Below are 18031 nucleotides of genomic sequence, written 5' to 3'. Positions count from 1 at the left end.
GGGGGTGGAAGGGAATATGATGCACCCTTGCTACAGAAAAACAAATACATTTTTTTGATTTCTAAGTCTTTATTTTAAGTCGAGGGTAGAGAAGAATGTCCCCCCTTCGGGGAAACTTAAAGGAGCAGTTAAGTAATGCCACTTTGAATTAATATTCTAATATGTGACATTTGTAATTTTCGACTTTAACTCAGATGGAGGGAATTCGAAGTCAGCGCCTTAGTGGGCAGACTTTCTAAAACATTTCTTTTACTGAAGCTTAGTGTCTCTCGTCCCACAAGTTGAGAAACAACACTTTTCAGATGCTTTTCTGAGAATCGTTTTGTTCAAGTGTCTTACAATTTCATCATTTTTGACCTATGCTCGGTGAGAAAAATCACTGCTACAGTTTTCTTTCTTTTCTGCATAAAAATGTATTTCATGTCCGTGTTTGCGCGTATATCGGTGTGCGGTGCGCCTTAGGACGTCGATATTAATCTGCCTGCAAGATGCAAAGCCGTCAGCGGAGTGGAATTTATATATTAGACCCTATACCCCTTCACGTCCTCCCGCCCATCCTGGGGGGACGCTGCTGCCCAGGGGGACGGCGTTTTCACGGTGGCTGGTCTTTGGGGACGGCGCTGACTGCCCAGCGCGTATCTCGGAACGCTGTTGATGCTCAGTTGGAGAATCGGGGCCTTAAGAGAGTCCGTTCTGCACTTTTAAGCTGGTTAAGGTCAGCGCCTCACTAACCGTGTAGGATTTCTAAGCAGAGGTTGCAGACTCGCTTACTGAAAGTCACTTATTCGATATTCTGATCTCTTGAGTTTTTACAGAATTATTTGTCTCTAGTCTCGTTATAAGGTAGTGTGTAAAAGCTAAGCAGACTTATCTCACGTGAAAGGAGCTTGCTGCATAATATAGACACTATTTTTTCAGTGCATATCTAAAACTAAAAACCTGTGGTACCCTTCTGGGAGGGAGCGGGAGAGGGGCGCAGAGGTGCAGCCTGACTCCCGTACCCTCTCTTTCAGGCCCAGTTGTTCTCAGCACTCCTGCCCAGCTCATTGCTCCTGTGGTGGTGGCCAAGGGGACTCTTTCCATCACCACGACAGAAATCTACTTCGAGGTGGATGAGGATGATCCTGCCTTCAAGAAGATCGACACGAAAGTGAGTTCGAGTGATTCCGTGTACAGCACTGGTGGCTTTGTGGCAGGAAGTGGTTTTCAATTTTGCTTGGTTTTGAATGACAGTGGGGGAGGGGAGCACATTCTCATCCTTATAGAAAATAAAATGAATGAAATAACACATGCTCTATTTTACGGGATTGAAGAATATATTAACTAAATCCTGTATACCAGAGCATGCACATTTTAGCGGTCTCTCTACGAGTGCCTTTGTGTACACTTGGGCAGATTTGGTAGTGAAGCCAATTGCTCCCAGGTTCCTGGGGTACGGCATCTCAGGCTCTCTGGGAAGACTGGGAAAGGTCTCATGACATTTCTTACTAAGATCACTTTTAATTTCCAAAAGTGTACATTGCAGTATGAATAATAATTCATTAAAAGGTTGTAAGAAAACTACGGAGCACATTTAGCTCTAAATTCATATCCGTTATTACATCCAGTTTTCATCTCCTGAAATAAGAATGGGTTTTATATGTGATTTTAAGGGGAAGAGAAATCAATTATCTGAGAAGCTTTCATTTAAAATGTGTATACATAGTACATACTGGCGCTCAGATGTTTAAAGTTTGTATTCTTCTGTGGGTGTAGTGCCAGACAATATATATTCAGATGATTTGAAATGCATAAATATTTGTTTATTATATCTTATTTTGTAAATTTTAAAACCTGAGTATTCAACAGCTCTATACCTCTACAGTTGCTTCTGAAATCAATTTTATTGTTGTTTTAACTTTTATATTATCGTGCAATCTGTAAACATTTTTCCTGAGGCTAAGAATTCAAGAACATAAGTGTCATGCTAGATAATCAAGCATCATTTTACAAAGATCTTCCTTTGAAGTATTTTTCAGAGGCAGTTGTTCTAAAATAGCAAAAGGCAAATGCTCCCGTAGATCCAGAACCTTATTATTTGTATTTAATTTATATATAGAAGTAAAGCATTCTGAAACACTATTTGTAGAGTAGCAATTGAAAGTCTAAAATGTACCCCCACCTGAGTTAACTAACTACCCTAAGGCCCACAGGTGATTAGCCCCTCCCGTACTTGTTGACTCTTAAAATACTCTGAGGGATAATCACAGGACTTCTTTAACTTCTAGCTCCAGAAGAATGGCATTTCGAAAATGAGTTTGAATGCAGTGCATATGATTTTAAATAATTTAAAATTTGTCTTTATGCTTTTATCATTGGCTTGCCCTATGAAGTAAAAAGTAATTTTGCATTTCTGATTCATTTATTCTGCCAGTGGAACCCTTACTGCATAAAATAAGGCTTGGCATAAAATAGGTCAGAAATTATCTTCATTTCATTAGCGTAGTTAGTTTTCATATACAAATTTTAAAAGTTCTATTAGGATTTTGTTAAGTTCATTTCCTCTGAGTTGGTCTGATTTTTAACTCAGCAACCTTGACTGTCATGACATATTTCATCCTTATATTATCAAAAATTCTACAAAAATATTAACCCAGAAGAGCAAGCTTTCAAAGGTAGATTTAAATTGCGTCTGTTGTAGAATGGACTAGTCTTATAAGTAAGTCAGAAACTGACAGTAGGTCACTGTATTCTGTAGCTATACGAAAAGAGCTTTTCTCCAATATTTTAAGGTTTTATTTTTAATTATTTCATTAGCATATTTCTCAAAAGGTTTAAAATATTCAAGTGCGTTCAGTTTTCAAAGTGAAGCATTACATCTTTTGACAGGAAAACAATTTAAAGTGAGACACAACAACTTTTATTTTACTTCATTTATTAGCTTCTAATTAAATAAAAATCAGCCACAGAAATTAAAATCTAAATCACAAAAGTAATTATCCAGTGTATTTCAAGTGCATTTTTCAAATATATAATTCAGATATTCAAGCGTTATTATATAAGCTGAATTCAAATTTCTTTGAATATATTTAAATAACATTTCAAGTATATTTATGGAATGTTAGAAATAGAACAAGCAATATATTTGAAACAAAATGTAAACTTTTTAAAGTTCAGACACTTTCAAAGACAGATAAAAGTACCAGGAAGAAATCTACCTTTAAATTATATCTTTGTTAGTGGAAAGTGTCTGGAAGTATCCAAAATGGCAATTTAACTTCTGTTCACCAAATCACAAAACACCAACATCCACACTTTCAAAGACAATGTGAGATCACAATATTTGTTACAAATTAAAATATACATTACACTTTCCTTCAGATGGCATATCCAAATCGTGTTTACTCACAGCCAGATGCACCTAAATCGCCAGGATTGCTATAATCCTTTGATAATTAAGCAGTGTTCACTGTGGTCTTGCATTACAGCCAGGCTGTTTTCCGGGTGTTACTGTGTCCTTTTCAAGGGAGATACGAAATCCTTTGTAAAGAAGTCTTCTAATACTTGTGAGTTTGGGGTGTTCTCCATCCGCTTTCCCTACTTGTTTTTCTCCCCTTGGAGGGGTGGGTGAGATGATGCCTAAACGTTGTGTTAGTACTCCTTTTTAAGGAAGAGATTGTTTGCACTGTCCAGTGGAATATTAGATAGGAATCGAACAGGAAGTTTACACTTAATGAGAACTTTAAGAATAGTATAATCACATTTCGGCTCTCGATTAAATTGTCCTCTAAAGTTTTTCCAAACTTTTCGGGTTGGTCAGGATCTCTCTTGCCAGTCGCCACGTTTGTTTGGCAGCGTTCTCGAGAGCCGAGTGAGGTTTGCCTTGAAACAGATCTAAGTTCGGTAGGAAGTAGTGAGGACACCGCCGGCACTGCAGGCAGGAGATAAGTTGCAGCAAAATCCCGTTAAGCCGGTCACCCAGGCAAGACTCGTCCCAGTCCGACTCCCGGGGATGCTTTTCACACTCATAGGAAACCAGAGTCTTCATGTGGTAATTGTTCAGGGGCTGGCCTGGCAGTTCAAGGTGACGGTCCCGTAAGGTTTTGAGGATGGAGAGGCATTTCTTCCTGCAGCCCCCCATCTGCAGTCTGTTCTCTGCCTCCGCGAACTGCAGCACCCAGGCGTCGCTCTCGGCCGAGCTCTGCTTGCCGGCCAGGGAGTGGCACTCCTTGGACAGGAGATTGAACCCTTCCGCCTTGACCTCCGCCACCCGGTTGGGTCCCGGCCAGGGGATGTGGGGAAGTGGCCAGTGGGCAGCACTCCTGGGCCAGATCCCGGTGCATTTAAAAGCCGGGGTGATCTGCACCACGTACCTATCTCGGATTCTCAGTTTCACTTCGCTGGTGTCTGCCACCATCTTTACCACATCCCTGTAGCTACATTTGTCTACCGCTTGAGCCACCAGCGTCTGAAACCTGGACCGGATTTTGCGCGCCGAGAGGTAGCCGGAGGCGGTAATGAATTCCACCCAGAGGGACATGCTTCTCTTGCGCCCGTCGCTCAACTTCAACACCGCGCAGCCGGGCAGCGAGCCGTCGTCCACAAAGTTGAACACCCCCATTTGGTTAAGGTAAAGCACCACTTCAAATTCGGTGGGGGAGATGACCTCGAGGCCCTCGTAGCGATTGTCCATCTCGTTGAGAGAGCTGATGAACCGGGGCTCCTGCACTTCCACCTCCTTCAGGACGTCGGAAACTACTTTGCAGACTTCCCGGATAGTTTTGGCAATGGCAGCTTTCCTGGCTTGGCATTTTTCGTTGTAGTATTTATTCAGATGGTAGACCAGCTTGGCCTGGGCCGCGATCATGTTGGGGCAGAGATCCGGATTGTACACCGGAGTCTCGCAATAAGCTGTGGGATCCAATGCGGCTGCTAGAGCTGGAGCCAACTTCGGTGGAGAAACGGGCCGCCGCGCTCAGAAATGTATCAGAAACGTCTTTCCGAAGTGCTGCAGCGGTGGATTCCTAGCGCCGCTTTCCCCTTCCTTTTATCTTTGAGCCCAGCCGGTCTTAAAGTGAAAGGTTGTTCTCCCCCCTCTCTGTCTCTCTTCCTCTTTTAAAGAATCCTTGTGTGAGAGAAACGCGTGGAGAGATCACCTTCTCAGTCATAAAAACAAAAGTTGCGCTGAGACCCAGCAAGGCTCTTCCAGTAGTCAAAATAATCAACCCTTTCCGTATTTATTTACGCTTTCCCGTAATCATGGTGTGTGCAGGACTGTTAGTCAGATGGAGGAAAAGTGTGCTGAGTGTGTGTCGGGGGTGAGTGTGCGTGTGTATATGTCAGAAGAAGCTGCGGTTGGTTTGTCTAAGAGCCCAGATGCACTCGTGTGGAAATTATAAAGGCAGGGCCAGGCAGGCTGGCGGCCAATCGCCACTGGGCTCGTCACCACAGCCTCTGTCAGCTCCAGCCCGGCTAATTAATCCCCCCTCGTGGATAGAGGCACACAAACTAAAGGTGGGAGGCTGCTGCCGGGCAGAAAACCACCCAAGCCACCTAAACAGTTTTGGAAATCAAGAGGAATCTCTCAGCTTTGGTATTAATTGAAGCATATTGACGTTTTGAAAAGACTTGGCAAAGTGGTTCTCTTCTGTGCTTGAAAACCCTGCTTGTCTTTTTACTGAGGAAATGCAAATACAGGTGTACTAATGGTCATCCATCAATTGGTGAACTAGATGGGGTTTTCTAAAACAAGTCGCTAACTTGCATTTAGAGGAAGATAATTAATGCCTGTTAATCCTCGAGGTCTTTTTGAATGCAGGGTGGGAGTTTGCTCTTTCACGTATATGCAAGTTGACTTTAGATGGACTAATACCTGTATAATTTTCTGGATGTTCTATGTTAGAATGATTTTTTTTAATGTTATGCGGTGTTTTACCTATGTTTTTTTCCTCATTTGCAGTTGTTGAAAGGAATCTGAAAATTATTGCTGTTAGATATCGTCTACCTCAGTTTAAGTTAGGATGTTTCAAAAACGTTTAGTACACCCCTCCCCCCAGCTGCAGTCCTCTTTGTACTTTGCCCAACATTATAACCAGGACACTAAGTTTTGTACGCATTGGCAGAAATATTTGTGAAGTAACCTATCTCTGTGATTCAGAGGTTATTTTAATGTGAGTCCTAATGAGCTGTATTTTAATACGTGAAAATTCAGGAGAGATCATCTAACCTACTGGCAGATACCTAACCTGAAAATTTGTAGGTTTGGGGTTTCTGTCTTGTTTACAGATGCATAATTAAGGGTATATCTCCTCTCCTAAGGGTCCTTAGTGGTCACCTCACAGTAGACTTCTGATTGTATACTATTTCATGTGACTCGATTAAGGGAAATGGTTAAGATTTTTAAAGAAAATTAATTTGCATTCATCAGGGTTTTAAATTTAAATATCATTTTTGAAAACTTTGAGAGAAATCAACATTTCTAAATTTGGGAACCTTGAAAAAGGAGGGGGAAATGGATTTATGTAGAACATTTTTTTTTCCCCTGGTGGTACCAACTGTGTCCTTAATGTACAGGAAATGGAAGAAATACTACTTAGGAGTTCTGTAGTTGTTTTTAAACCTAGGCAGATTTTTAATTCCCTACCTTTAATTTAGATGCTATCTCTTTCAAATTAAGAATATTTCCAGCAAAATCCTGTAATTCCTGGAACAGGTTTGTAGGCACTTTCTTTCAGAGCCACTTGTAACAAGATTTTGTTCAGGGCTCCCTCTTTTTACTCAAGCTTTTGATTTTTTTTTTTTTTTTCTTCTTCTTTGCACAGGTACAGCATCATACTTTCTTGTTATCCAAGAGTGGGAGATTTCGATTTAGCTTAAAATAGCACATTAGATTCGGGGCTCACGGCATCCACCTACTCTGTTCCCCAAGAGCCTTCCATTCCCTTAGGAGCAGGGATTGGGCGCACCCGCCAGCCCCTCCCCACTTTGCCGGCGATGCGGGTGAACGCGTTGCTACCTTTTGGCAGTTGGAAAAGGAGGAAGAGGAGGCAAATCAGAGCCGGAGAACCTGCGGCCAAGAAGGCGAAGATGTGCCCTGGTCTCTGGGGAAAAGCCACCTCTGTCCCCACACTGTGCAGGTCCTGCGTGCTTCCCGCTGGTCCCCTCTCTCCCGCTGCTCTACACTCCCGGCCCATCCTTCCTTCCTTCTCTCTGCTCCATGTCCCATAGGCAGGCTTTGGTGTGTGTGCGTGCCTATGGTTTATTTTAAAACCCTACTTAGTTCCCCAGGTTTCTCCACGTCCGCTCCAGGCCAGGTTCTCTGCCCTCGCGCCCCCCTGCCCGGCCGCCGCCCGGGCCCACGTGTGGTCGCGGCCGAGCCCGCGCTTTCTGGTCGCCGGCCGCGGGCCCCTGCGCCCCGCGCGCTCTTCCTTGGGTTCAGGTCAGAATGGCTCGGTAGAGACCTGGCCCCTCGATTTCCTGGGCCACCTGCAGGTTCCCTCGATTGTCGAGGAGGGGAGGCAGCCTGGGACGCAGAGGCCCCAGGGCCGTTCGGGGGACCGTGGCGCGGCCGTCCGGGTGGGTCTAACTGGAAGGACGCGAGGGGCGCCGGGCAGCCGCGCTGGAGCCAGGCGCGCAGGTGGCGCATCTTCGAGGCTCACTGTGCGGCTTAATTGGGTTAAAGCAAAGCTAAACGCCAGAGGACTTCGTGCAAACTAATTGGTGTAACCAGGGCCTTTTCACTAACGATTTGCACTTTGAAGAAGAAAATGGATGGTGAGAAAAGGACTAAGAAACTCGTTAGTCCTAGAGTGTTCCCGGGAAGTGAAGTCATTCGGTTTCAAGGACGCTGGGACTGTGTTTTGTGAGCTGATTCCTTCAGCACCCTTTACGCAGGGAGCTGACAGTGATTTACATAACATAAGATTCAGGCACCCGTCCTTATCACTGTGGGTGAACTGGGCGCCCTAGAATAATATTTCAGCGCAAGTAGCGCTTGTTGCTGCAACACAGTGATTTTCTATTACACTGAACACGTGAAACGAATTGCCTTCTGTAGCTGATCCTTTCAGCGATGTCAGGCACCTCTCATTGTTGAAGGGAAAATTAAACTATTCTGAGTGTGCTTTCTATCCCTTAATTTTTTGTTGTTGTTGAAATGACCTACGGAGAATATACAGTACATTTTTGTGTAGTTCTGCTGATTTTCATCTAGGCTTTGGAGATAGACTTGTTTTGTGGGAGCAACTTATTTAACTATTTTATAGTAATTTTTTAAAAATATCTTTTGACCTATTGAACTAGTTATTTTATATGATTGTGTAAAACATGGAGATAGCTTAAAATCGCTTTATTTACTTCTGTGAAGAGTTCATAAAACAACTCTAATGACACCAGTCTTACTTATATTATTTTTTTTACTATAAATATAATCATAGTGGTTAGTACTAGAATGAAAGCTTGCGTGTGTCCCATGCTTTAGGATATAAATGCTTAACTGTTTTCATTGGTATGCTGTTCAGACATCTTTGACATGAGCTAATAATAGAATGATAATTGAAGAAAACTGACCTAATTGAAGGAAAAAACCCCAAGAATCTCAGGATATAATGACAGTATGAGATGCTTACATTTGAATGGTATTTGGGATTGTAAGGTCTAACCGACTTGACTTTTCCATTCCATTTACTTAGTTTATCAGGCAGCCTCGATTTATTGTTTTTAATATATCTTTACTGGAGTATAACTGCTTAACAATACTGCCCTAGCCTCTATCACACAACAAAGTGAATCAGTCATATGCATACATACATCCCCATATCATACATCCCCACATCCCCTCCCTCTGGAGGCTCCCTCCCACCCTCCCTATCCCACCCCTCTAGGTGGTCACAAAGCACCGAGCTGATCTCCCTGTGCTATGCGGCTGCTTCCCACTAGCTATCTGTTTTACATTTGGTAGCGTATGTATGTCAAGGCTACTCTCTCACTTCGTCTCAGCTTCCCCTTCCCCCAACCCTTGTCCTCAAGTCCATTCTCTATATCTGCATCTTTATTCCTGCCCTGCCACTAGGTTCATCAGTACCATTGTTTTTTTTTTTTAGATTCCATATATATGCGTTAGCATACGGCATTTGTTTTTCTCTTTCTGACTTCACTCTGTATGGCAGACTCTAGGTCCATCCACCTCACTACAAATAACTCAATTTTGTTTCTTTTTATGGCTGAGTAATATTCCATTGTGTATATGTGCCACATCTTCTTTATCCATTCATCTGTCAGTGGACATTTAGGTTGCTTCCATGTCCTGGCAATTGTAAATAGTGCTGCAATGAAAATTGTGGTACACGTCTCTTTTTGAATTATGGTTTCCTCAGGGTATATGCCCATTAGTGGGATTGGGCAGCCTTGATTTAAAATGTGCAATTATGAAAAAAATTGGAGAAAGTCACAAGCATACCATTATTATAAATTTTAGGACTATTAATGCATATAAATAATTAAGTATTGTGATCCTTAACACTTTCGAGCATTCAAAATAACAATGGCAAAATAATTTTTCCTGAAGTGCTAATTGCTAGGTAACTTATCCCTCCCTTCTGTAAACCTACATAATTTATATGAGACACAGAAAGTAATGTGCAAATAGGCACCTCATTAGGTTAAAGAAAAACTCTATTATGTTGAGAAACGTAGGAAGGCAAGGTTTCTGTGTTTTAAAAAACCTAATTTAAATGTGAATTGCCTGTTCATAAATTTAAGCAATTGTGACCTTTCATCTGGAAAAATGTATCTGTTAGTTATAGGATATGTATGCACACACATGTTAAATGCTCACATAGATATTGGTTTATGTGTTTTCATTATCTGCTGGCTGCTATTCTATTCACAGGTATTCATGAATTTAAAGTTTTATTTTTTAATATGTGCTTATTACACTGGGGAGATAAAAAGAATATGAAGTTGAGTTTATTAAATTATTTATCCCTACTGCTGGAGTGGCTTTGAAGGCTCATTGTACGCATCTGATTTCTGCCCCCGTCTTCTTTTTTTTAAATGCACCCGGGCTATTTCATCTGTTTCATTCTGCCAGACACAATATATTTCTTCTTTTACACTAGAGAAATTAAAGACAGATATTTGTGCAGGGTTTTCTTTATGTGTCACATTAAATAAAGTAAAATAGAGGGAGTTTTTCTGGTAATCTAACTTGATGGCATCTATACCTTTCTTCCTGTTGTGACTCCTTGTATAAGACCGCCTAAAACAAAATAGCTTGAAAGCTTCCAAAGTTTCAATGAGTTCTTAAAATAATTATTTCATATTTTAATATCAGGTTTATGACAAAGTAGAGCAGAGAATTGAGGTCACTGTTTGCACAATTTAAACCCTATTTTATTTCTTTAACCAGAGCATCCTGATAATTGTGGTTAAGTTTTTTAAATTATTTTCTTAATTCTTCACTTGAATGTTCAAGACTGTTGCCTCAGTTTTCCTCATCCCCCTAGTACATGATAATATAGTCACGTTGGTAGTAAGGAGTTCTTTTTTTTTTTTTTTTCCTGCAGTGTTGCTTAGTAAATTTGTTATTGGTATTAATAAATGTTGAAAAGAAAGTAACTTTGAGATTAAAAATGGAAATTGGAAGGGTACTTTACAAGAATTATCACCACTGCTAGATTTGCAGATTTGAGGTGATTCTGGATAACTCTGGCCAAAACCTTCCTTTTGGCAGAAAAAAGAAATTTAAAGCCTGGGTTATTTAGATAATTGTCTCTCTTTCCTCACTTCATTTGAATGTATACACAGCGGTGCAGGATATTTTAAGTTGCATCTGTAAACTAACAAATTTGAGGGGCAAGGTCGTCAACCGAAAGATTTTCTTATTGTTCACAATCATTCGTGATCTCTAACCCTTTCCAAACATTTAAGGATATTGGGGTCAATCAATCATTTGTTGAGTATTATGGCGGAAGTATTGATTCCAGTATTCCAGTTCCCCGCTGACCCTTTAGAAAGTCACTGTTATCTTTATAATCTGTAAAATTTAAATTCATTTTACTAGATTTCAGCTTATGTTTTTAATTTGGATATTATAGACATATTGTGACAGGATAAATGGGCTCATGTGATTCTTTTCTATATGAATATATAAAAACTAGGTATTCCTTAACCCATTACTAACATGGATTTATAGACTTTTGCGTATATGACTACATCTTTAGTACTCTTAGTACGGCACAGTTTTATTGCACTTAGAGAAAACAATGGAATCAGATGTGATTAGTGTCTGTTAATCTGTACGTCTGTAGTGGGTCATCCAGGACTGCATGGCTCTCATTACTATCCCAGACTGTGTGTGATTAAGCCACTGAAAATATTCGACGTAACCTTGAGACTAGAGTACAGAATGTAGATAATCAGCTTCCAGCGACTACATGTCTAAAATAATATTTCCTATTCCTAATTTACAGTTTCAGAGCTCATTTTTTAATGAGCAAAGCAATTCCTCTAAGCTAGGATTTATTTTTTTAACGATCAGTAACTGGAGTAGGTAATAATTTAAAAGGATAATTACACTAATAAAAACCTATTACCTTTATCGCATATATTATATGCAATAAAATAAATACTTTATAGAAAAAGGTGGAAATCTGTTTATGAATAGGAATTTCCTTTATAACTTTACATATAGTTACAGATTATAAACATTTTCTGAGAATAGATCACCTAAATAATATTTAATTTCCACTTATGTATGATTATTTTCACGATTCTAATAATACATTTCAGTGTACCTATGTGTACTATTTCTTGAAAGCGCAATTTTCCCATATGATTTGTCAAAAATGTCAAGTCAAAAGTACTAATAAGTTAATACTTTTAAATCTAGTTATGTTGGTTTATTTTATCTTAACATCTAGATCAAATTAAAAGCATGAAGGCATAAAGAGTTTGTAAGACATAGTGTCTCTGAAAAAAACTTGTGAACTCAGTGGGAAAAAAAGGTATAGCTTTATTATTTTATTTTTATGTGAAATCTATTTATTATTAAAGTCAGGTTCATTATGTATGTTTTGCACACAGTACTGATCTAGTCTATGATTTTTCAATGTGAATGTTCCAGTCTATGAATTCTGACAAATGTGTACAGTCATGTAACATCTGGGACATAGAACATTTCCATGGACACAAAAACAGTTTCCTCCTGCCCCTATTTTATTTTTTAATTTGTAGATGTTATGATTCATTTATAAGTGGGTGTTTTAGTTTTATATCCAAAAAACTTTAGACTATAAGCACCTTTAGTTATTCCCCTAGAACTTTACTATTTTATCATGCTTATAATTTAAGACCAGTTTTAATCAGAGAGCACCAAAGTAGAGGCAAAATGTAAAATGCTACTTCAGATGTACAAGCAATAGGTTCACAGCTTTTATTTTACATGAAAGTTGTTTCATTTCAATATGTGACATTAAATGCTTGGTAAAGGATTCATTTTCAAAGGAACTGGTAATATTCGTTATGCTCGCATGAATATATGTATTAGATTTAGGAATATAGTTTACAGTTTGCACATCAAAATACATATTAAGAAACGGGGGTTCCTCATGTAAGTTAGCAATATTTGTAATGTTACTAGCTTTATGTCATTAGAGAAATAAATCTCCTCTCAGTATTTAAGTTACATTTTACTTTACATTTTCAGTAAATTAATCCTCCCTTTTAATGGTGGGGGGGGGACAAGGCCAAGGAGTTTATTAGAGCTAATATTAATTAATATATACACATTCTTGGAACATATGCTTCGAATCCTAATTTTGTATAAATATACATTGTCATATTTTAAAGTTAGATGGTTATAAATACTCCAAACGAAGAATTCTTAAATTGTAGTAGTGCAAACATATTCATTGATAATGAAGCCCTTTCAAGTATTTTGCCTTTTTACAACTTGGAATAGTACAACTAGTCTTCTCTTTTCTTCCTCCAAGATATAAAAATACAAAATTATTTAAATGCTTTCTGTTTTATATTTTTATTTGGCAATTATAATAGGAATTTTAATGTTATGCATGCTTACAGGCCTATTAAGAGAAGTTATTGTTTTCTTAATAATCTTAAACCATTTTTAGGAAGTACACTCTTTTTATGGTTTGCAAAATAGCCGGTGCATGCAGGCTGTATGTACGTACACACACACACACACACACACACACACACACACACACACACAGTGTTTCAGGTAGTAAAAGATTGAATTGGCCTCTATACATTTTTTATGTTAACCTGTTAAAAGGAAACATCCACTAAATATAGGATTCTTGTCGCCACCAGGATTTAATATCACATCTGCCAGATTGTTCTGTAATAACCCTTACAGTTTTCAATAATACCTTAAGAGATTGCAGCTAAATGGATTTTTAAAGTAGTAATAACTGGAAGTTCCAACAGTATTTATCCAGTCATATATACTATGGCAGTTTTGAATGTCATGAGCTTTTAATTGCGAAATTGAGAAGTTTAAACATTACTTGTCATTCTGTCTGTATAAGTAAAAATATATTGCTCAGTCACTCACATACATCATATGCATGTGTATACATAAAAACGCCTTCACTTACTTAAAACTGTTTTCACTTTTTTTGCAACAGGCCAAGGTTAAATTTTTTGCAACGTGAACCTGTATTTGATAAGCAAATTGCATAACTCACCGGGGTGCGGGGGGAAGTGTGGGGTTTTTTGGTTTGGGTTTTTTGTTGTTGTTGTTGTTTGTTGTTGTTGTTGTTGTTTTTTCCCCTTTTACTAGCAAATTCAGTTCTTCATTTGTTTTGCTCTCCACGCTGCATTAGCACAGTTTTCCCCTGTGTGCATCTGCCAGTGTACAATTTAGCCACGGGCATCTGTAGACCTTGTGGTGATCAGTATTGCAGGCAAAAGCCATATGTGTTTAAATAAAAAAAAATCTCTTTATTTCATTTGCTGTTTTAACTGGATGGATAACTTTTGTGCCTCAAGACAGAAGAAGAAAAAATACAGAAATAATTAATTGCCTCTATTCTTGAGGCAGTTTCATTTCCCCCTCCAATATGGAATGCTTGTCAGCTTTCCTGATAAATGACTGCATGTATTTGCATAGATTTTACATTAACGCAAAAATTAGTTTTATTTGTGGAAAACTAGTTTACATAATAATATAAAACCTAGTGTTATTGATTATGTTTCCAAGCATTGATGATTTTTTAAAGGGATTGTAGTCTTATTTTTCAAAGATCTGATCAACCTATTTCTTAATTTAAACTTTCTTTTGCTTTATATAGTTTTGCACTATATGTAAAAATGTTAAAATTTGAAAAATTATTTTCTAGATATATTAACCACCGCCGTTTCAGATCCATGGTGGGTAGCACTCATTTGGTAAAAAGATTCTGATTTTAAACTTTTGCCGAGGAATATTTTTAAATACATATTATCAACTACATACACCTCCAACAGTTGGCAGATTGCATCTGTGCAAATGATTTTAATTTTCATATTCACGTTATCAAAAGGATGTGTACTATATTGAGTGTGTGTACTTGAGTTCACTCCTGAGACATTATGCATTGTTTACAACCAAATTTAAAATATATCTGAGAACTATCCTTTCTATCTTCAATCTGTTTCCTTAAATGTACTTAATCAATTGATCACCCTAATGCAGCCTTGAAAAAAAAAAAAAAAAAAAACACTCTGCTGGAGCTATTTGGGTGCTGAAAACAATTCTCCTTCTCTAGGTGGTAGGCAGTAGATATTTATTCATACTATAATCTGGCATCTTGTTGTCTAGAGGCAACCTGCTAATTATGTGCTCTCATTGTATTATCCATGTTATGGAAAATCCAAATATGTTCACTGTTGTTAGTTAGACCACAAAGCTTTTCATAAAATATACTTGATCCTCAAGAAACCTACTACACTTAATGGCAACCTAAACCAAGAGTGTCTCTGCTACTCCTTGATTCTGGGACACCCTGGGTGCCAGCTGTCACAGCTCAGCTAATGATGACAAATGCCCCTCTCTATGCAGATTGCGGAGCTTGCAGGCTGCCGTGAAAGGCAACCAGATTACCTTTCTTCAGATAGTAACTTAACCTTTTAAACTCATGTCAGAATAAAATTATCAGCTGTGATAGTTGCAGTATCTGTGTCTTTAAAAACAAAAAATCAGAACAATATCAAATTACACTGACTTTTAAAAAAAGTGTTTCCAGTTTTTGTAATTTATATTGCTTTACCATTGAATCTAGGAAAGATATACTCCACAACCACACTAGAGTGTGTATTTGAACGCTGAATATAACTCAAGTGGTGTGAATTATCGAGAAAATTATCCAGATTGTTTGCGCGAGAAAATAGGCTGGTGAAATTTTGAAGGAATTTTTTTTTTTTTTTCCTTCTCTTCAGCTGCACGGTAAAGCCTCTGTTCTCCTGCTATGTGTATAGGCCCAGCCTATTCCAAATAAATGGTAAATTATTTCTTTAAAATTCTATGGATTATTCCAAAATGATTTAGGGGTAGTTGTTTACTGATGATAATTTTCTCTGTTTTCAAACTTGAGCTTCTGTTTTAAGTTGTTAATTTGTGCTGTAGAAATTTGTTATTATATTATGATCCATATACTGTACAGATTATCATATACTACACAGATTATTTAAAACATTAATGAACGCTATTAGCCATAATGTAATACAGGGAGATAAGTTGCCTTAATTATTAAATGAGGTAATATTTTACAATTGCAGCATTCTTTTTGATTTACAAAAGACTTTTATATGCATTTATTCATTTGATACTTAAAATTCTGTGAGTTGAGAGATGGGTGATAAGGAATGGGGACCAATACTTAATGAGCATTTAATTTCCTTCAATCTTCACAAGAAGTATTAGTGCACATTTACAAATAAAGAGACTGACGTTTAGAAAGGTTAAATGTCTTACCAGGGGTCACAAAAGTAATTGCAAAACTGGGTCTGTCTGACTGTGACTCCTATTGGCACTATAGTATCTAGACTGTATATTGCAGAGCTGTATGTATATGTGTAAGTATGTATGCATGAGTGCACACATGCATGTCTTGTCTACACCCAGAAATAATTTTAGCAACTGCTACTAGGATGTAAGCGTTATTCTGAAAAGAAACTACGGGCTTACATTTACATTAGGAGTATCATTGATGAGTTCTAAAGATTGCGTTCTTTATAGGAGGTTTTTAATTAAGTAAATATTGAGACACTTTTTATGTTACCAATTTTTATTTTATAATAATATATCGATCTATCTCATAGGGAGAAACTACTTAGGAAATATACATATACTATTTAATAAATATCAAATTGGACTAATTCACCTACAGAACCACTTCATTGCAAAACCTAAGTTTAATGGGATATACCTCTATAAAAATGATGAGAAATAATGCTTCCACAATTCCTTGAAGCATCTGTATACTTTTTTTATACATACAGTTTTACTCTGTGACATTCATGAGTTATAGAAGCCATAATGCTTTACATCTTAGCTCAAGACACATCGAAAACTCCCTTTTATCATGAATTTAAATACAGTCATTTCCAAGAAAGCTATCTGAACACCAACTGTTTTTATGCCTCGCTAAACTTTTCTTTGGTACAGATACTACAGTATAAGGATTTTTATCAGGGATACATCTGATTATGTTATAAATGCTTTACCTTTATGTATTTTAGTTATAGAATTATTTATCATTACTAGTCAGTACTCATGCTTAATACGTTGTGAGTATTCCCCTGTATATAAAAACCATAAAGAATTTATAGTGAACATTTTATTAAAATGTACCAAGCAGTTAGTGCTAGGAATTACAAACTAATTCAACCTCACATGAAGACATTGTATGTCACAGCAGGGGAAGACTTTGGAGGACAATGTAATGCAAGCCTCCTCGTGAACTGTCTGGATCTTCTCTTTGACATTCCTGAGGAATGTTCATCCAGCCTCTGTTTTTATCCCCGTTGATGAGAAATTCATTATCTACTTAGATGGATACTTGCACGTACAGACAGTTCTAATTGTTAGAAAAGCTCTTCCTAATATTGAAATAAAAGTCTCTTTTTGACACTTTAACCTTTTGGTGCCATCTGTATAGACTTGCCCCTTTAACAGAAATAAGTCCATTAAATTCAGAATTTAAGATACCAAATGGAGGGAATTCCCTGGCGGACCAGTGGTTAGGACTCCGTGCTTCCAATGCAGGGGGCATGGGTTCGATCCCTGGTCGGGGAACTAAGATCCTACATGCTGAGTGGCGTGGCCAAAATAAATAAATAATTGAATAAATAAATCTTTCTATTAAAAAAAAAATAAAAGACCTTAAAGGGATCTTTCCAGTCTTTAAAAAAAAAATGATACCAAATTGAATACGCTCTGGCCTTTCAGACATCACACCTACAGCACCTCATCATTCAGGATCCATTCTTGTACATCATTTCCTTCAAGTGTGGTGCCTAGAATTCATAACTCCCAAAGTGGACTGGAGAATACAGAGTAGAGAAAGGCCTCTGTTAAGTGAAACAAGGCTGTTATTCCCTTTTTGGGGGAACCTCCGTAACCCTGTTGACAGTTGCTAAGCTGCGTGTCAACAAATATCTCATCTATTTAAACATATGTTACTGGGGTCCTAAGTACATGACTTCTTTTAATTTATCCAGCTCATTTTATCTTACTATTTTTAGCCATTTTTTCCATGGTTTGACTTACAATAAGTTATGTGTTATTGTTTTGAATATGAATTAACAAGCATAACAATTCTTTCTTAAAATTTGTCCTAGGCCACACATAGAACATCCATAGCTAAACAGAATTTAGTTACAATGAACTTACTGTTTTTGCTCAGCCTAGGTATACTAAGAGGTTGATCTACTTAATAAGATCTGTGGATAGATTTTTTTTTTTTTTTTTTTTTTTTTTTTTTTGGTGTGGACTGTTGTGGCCTCTCCTGTTGTGGAGCACAGGCTCCGGGCGCGCAGGCTCAGC

The 18031-nt window shown here is 38.0% G+C and overlaps 2 protein-coding genes across 2 annotated transcripts in view; one reads left to right on the top strand and one right to left on the bottom strand.

Annotated features, from left to right (window-relative positions):
• The window catches only part of NBEA (neurobeachin), a 640668-nt gene that overhangs the window by 434648 nt on the left and 187989 nt on the right, over positions 1-18031 (top strand). The window contains 1 exon segment of the mRNA XM_007464249.1: positions 1014-1150. Coding sequence (XP_007464311.1) covers positions 1014-1150 — 137 coding nt within the window.
• MAB21L1 (mab-21 like 1) lies at positions 3767-4846 on the bottom strand. Its single transcript, XM_007464248.1, has one exon. The coding sequence runs from the start codon at positions 4844-4846 to the stop codon at positions 3767-3769; it is 1080 nt and encodes a 359-aa protein (XP_007464310.1).

This window comes from Lipotes vexillifer, unplaced genomic scaffold, assembly GCF_000442215.2.
Source record: "Lipotes vexillifer unplaced genomic scaffold, Lipotes_vexillifer_v1.1 scaffold120, whole genome shotgun sequence".
NCBI lineage: Eukaryota > Metazoa > Chordata > Mammalia > Artiodactyla > Lipotidae > Lipotes > Lipotes vexillifer.
This window is presented reverse-complemented; position numbering and strand designations above follow the sequence as displayed.

Coding starts and splice junctions, on each gene's coding strand:
- MAB21L1 (XM_007464248.1), bottom strand. CDS start 4,846: ATGATCGCGGCCCAGGCCAAGCTGGTCTACCATCTGAATAAATACTAC.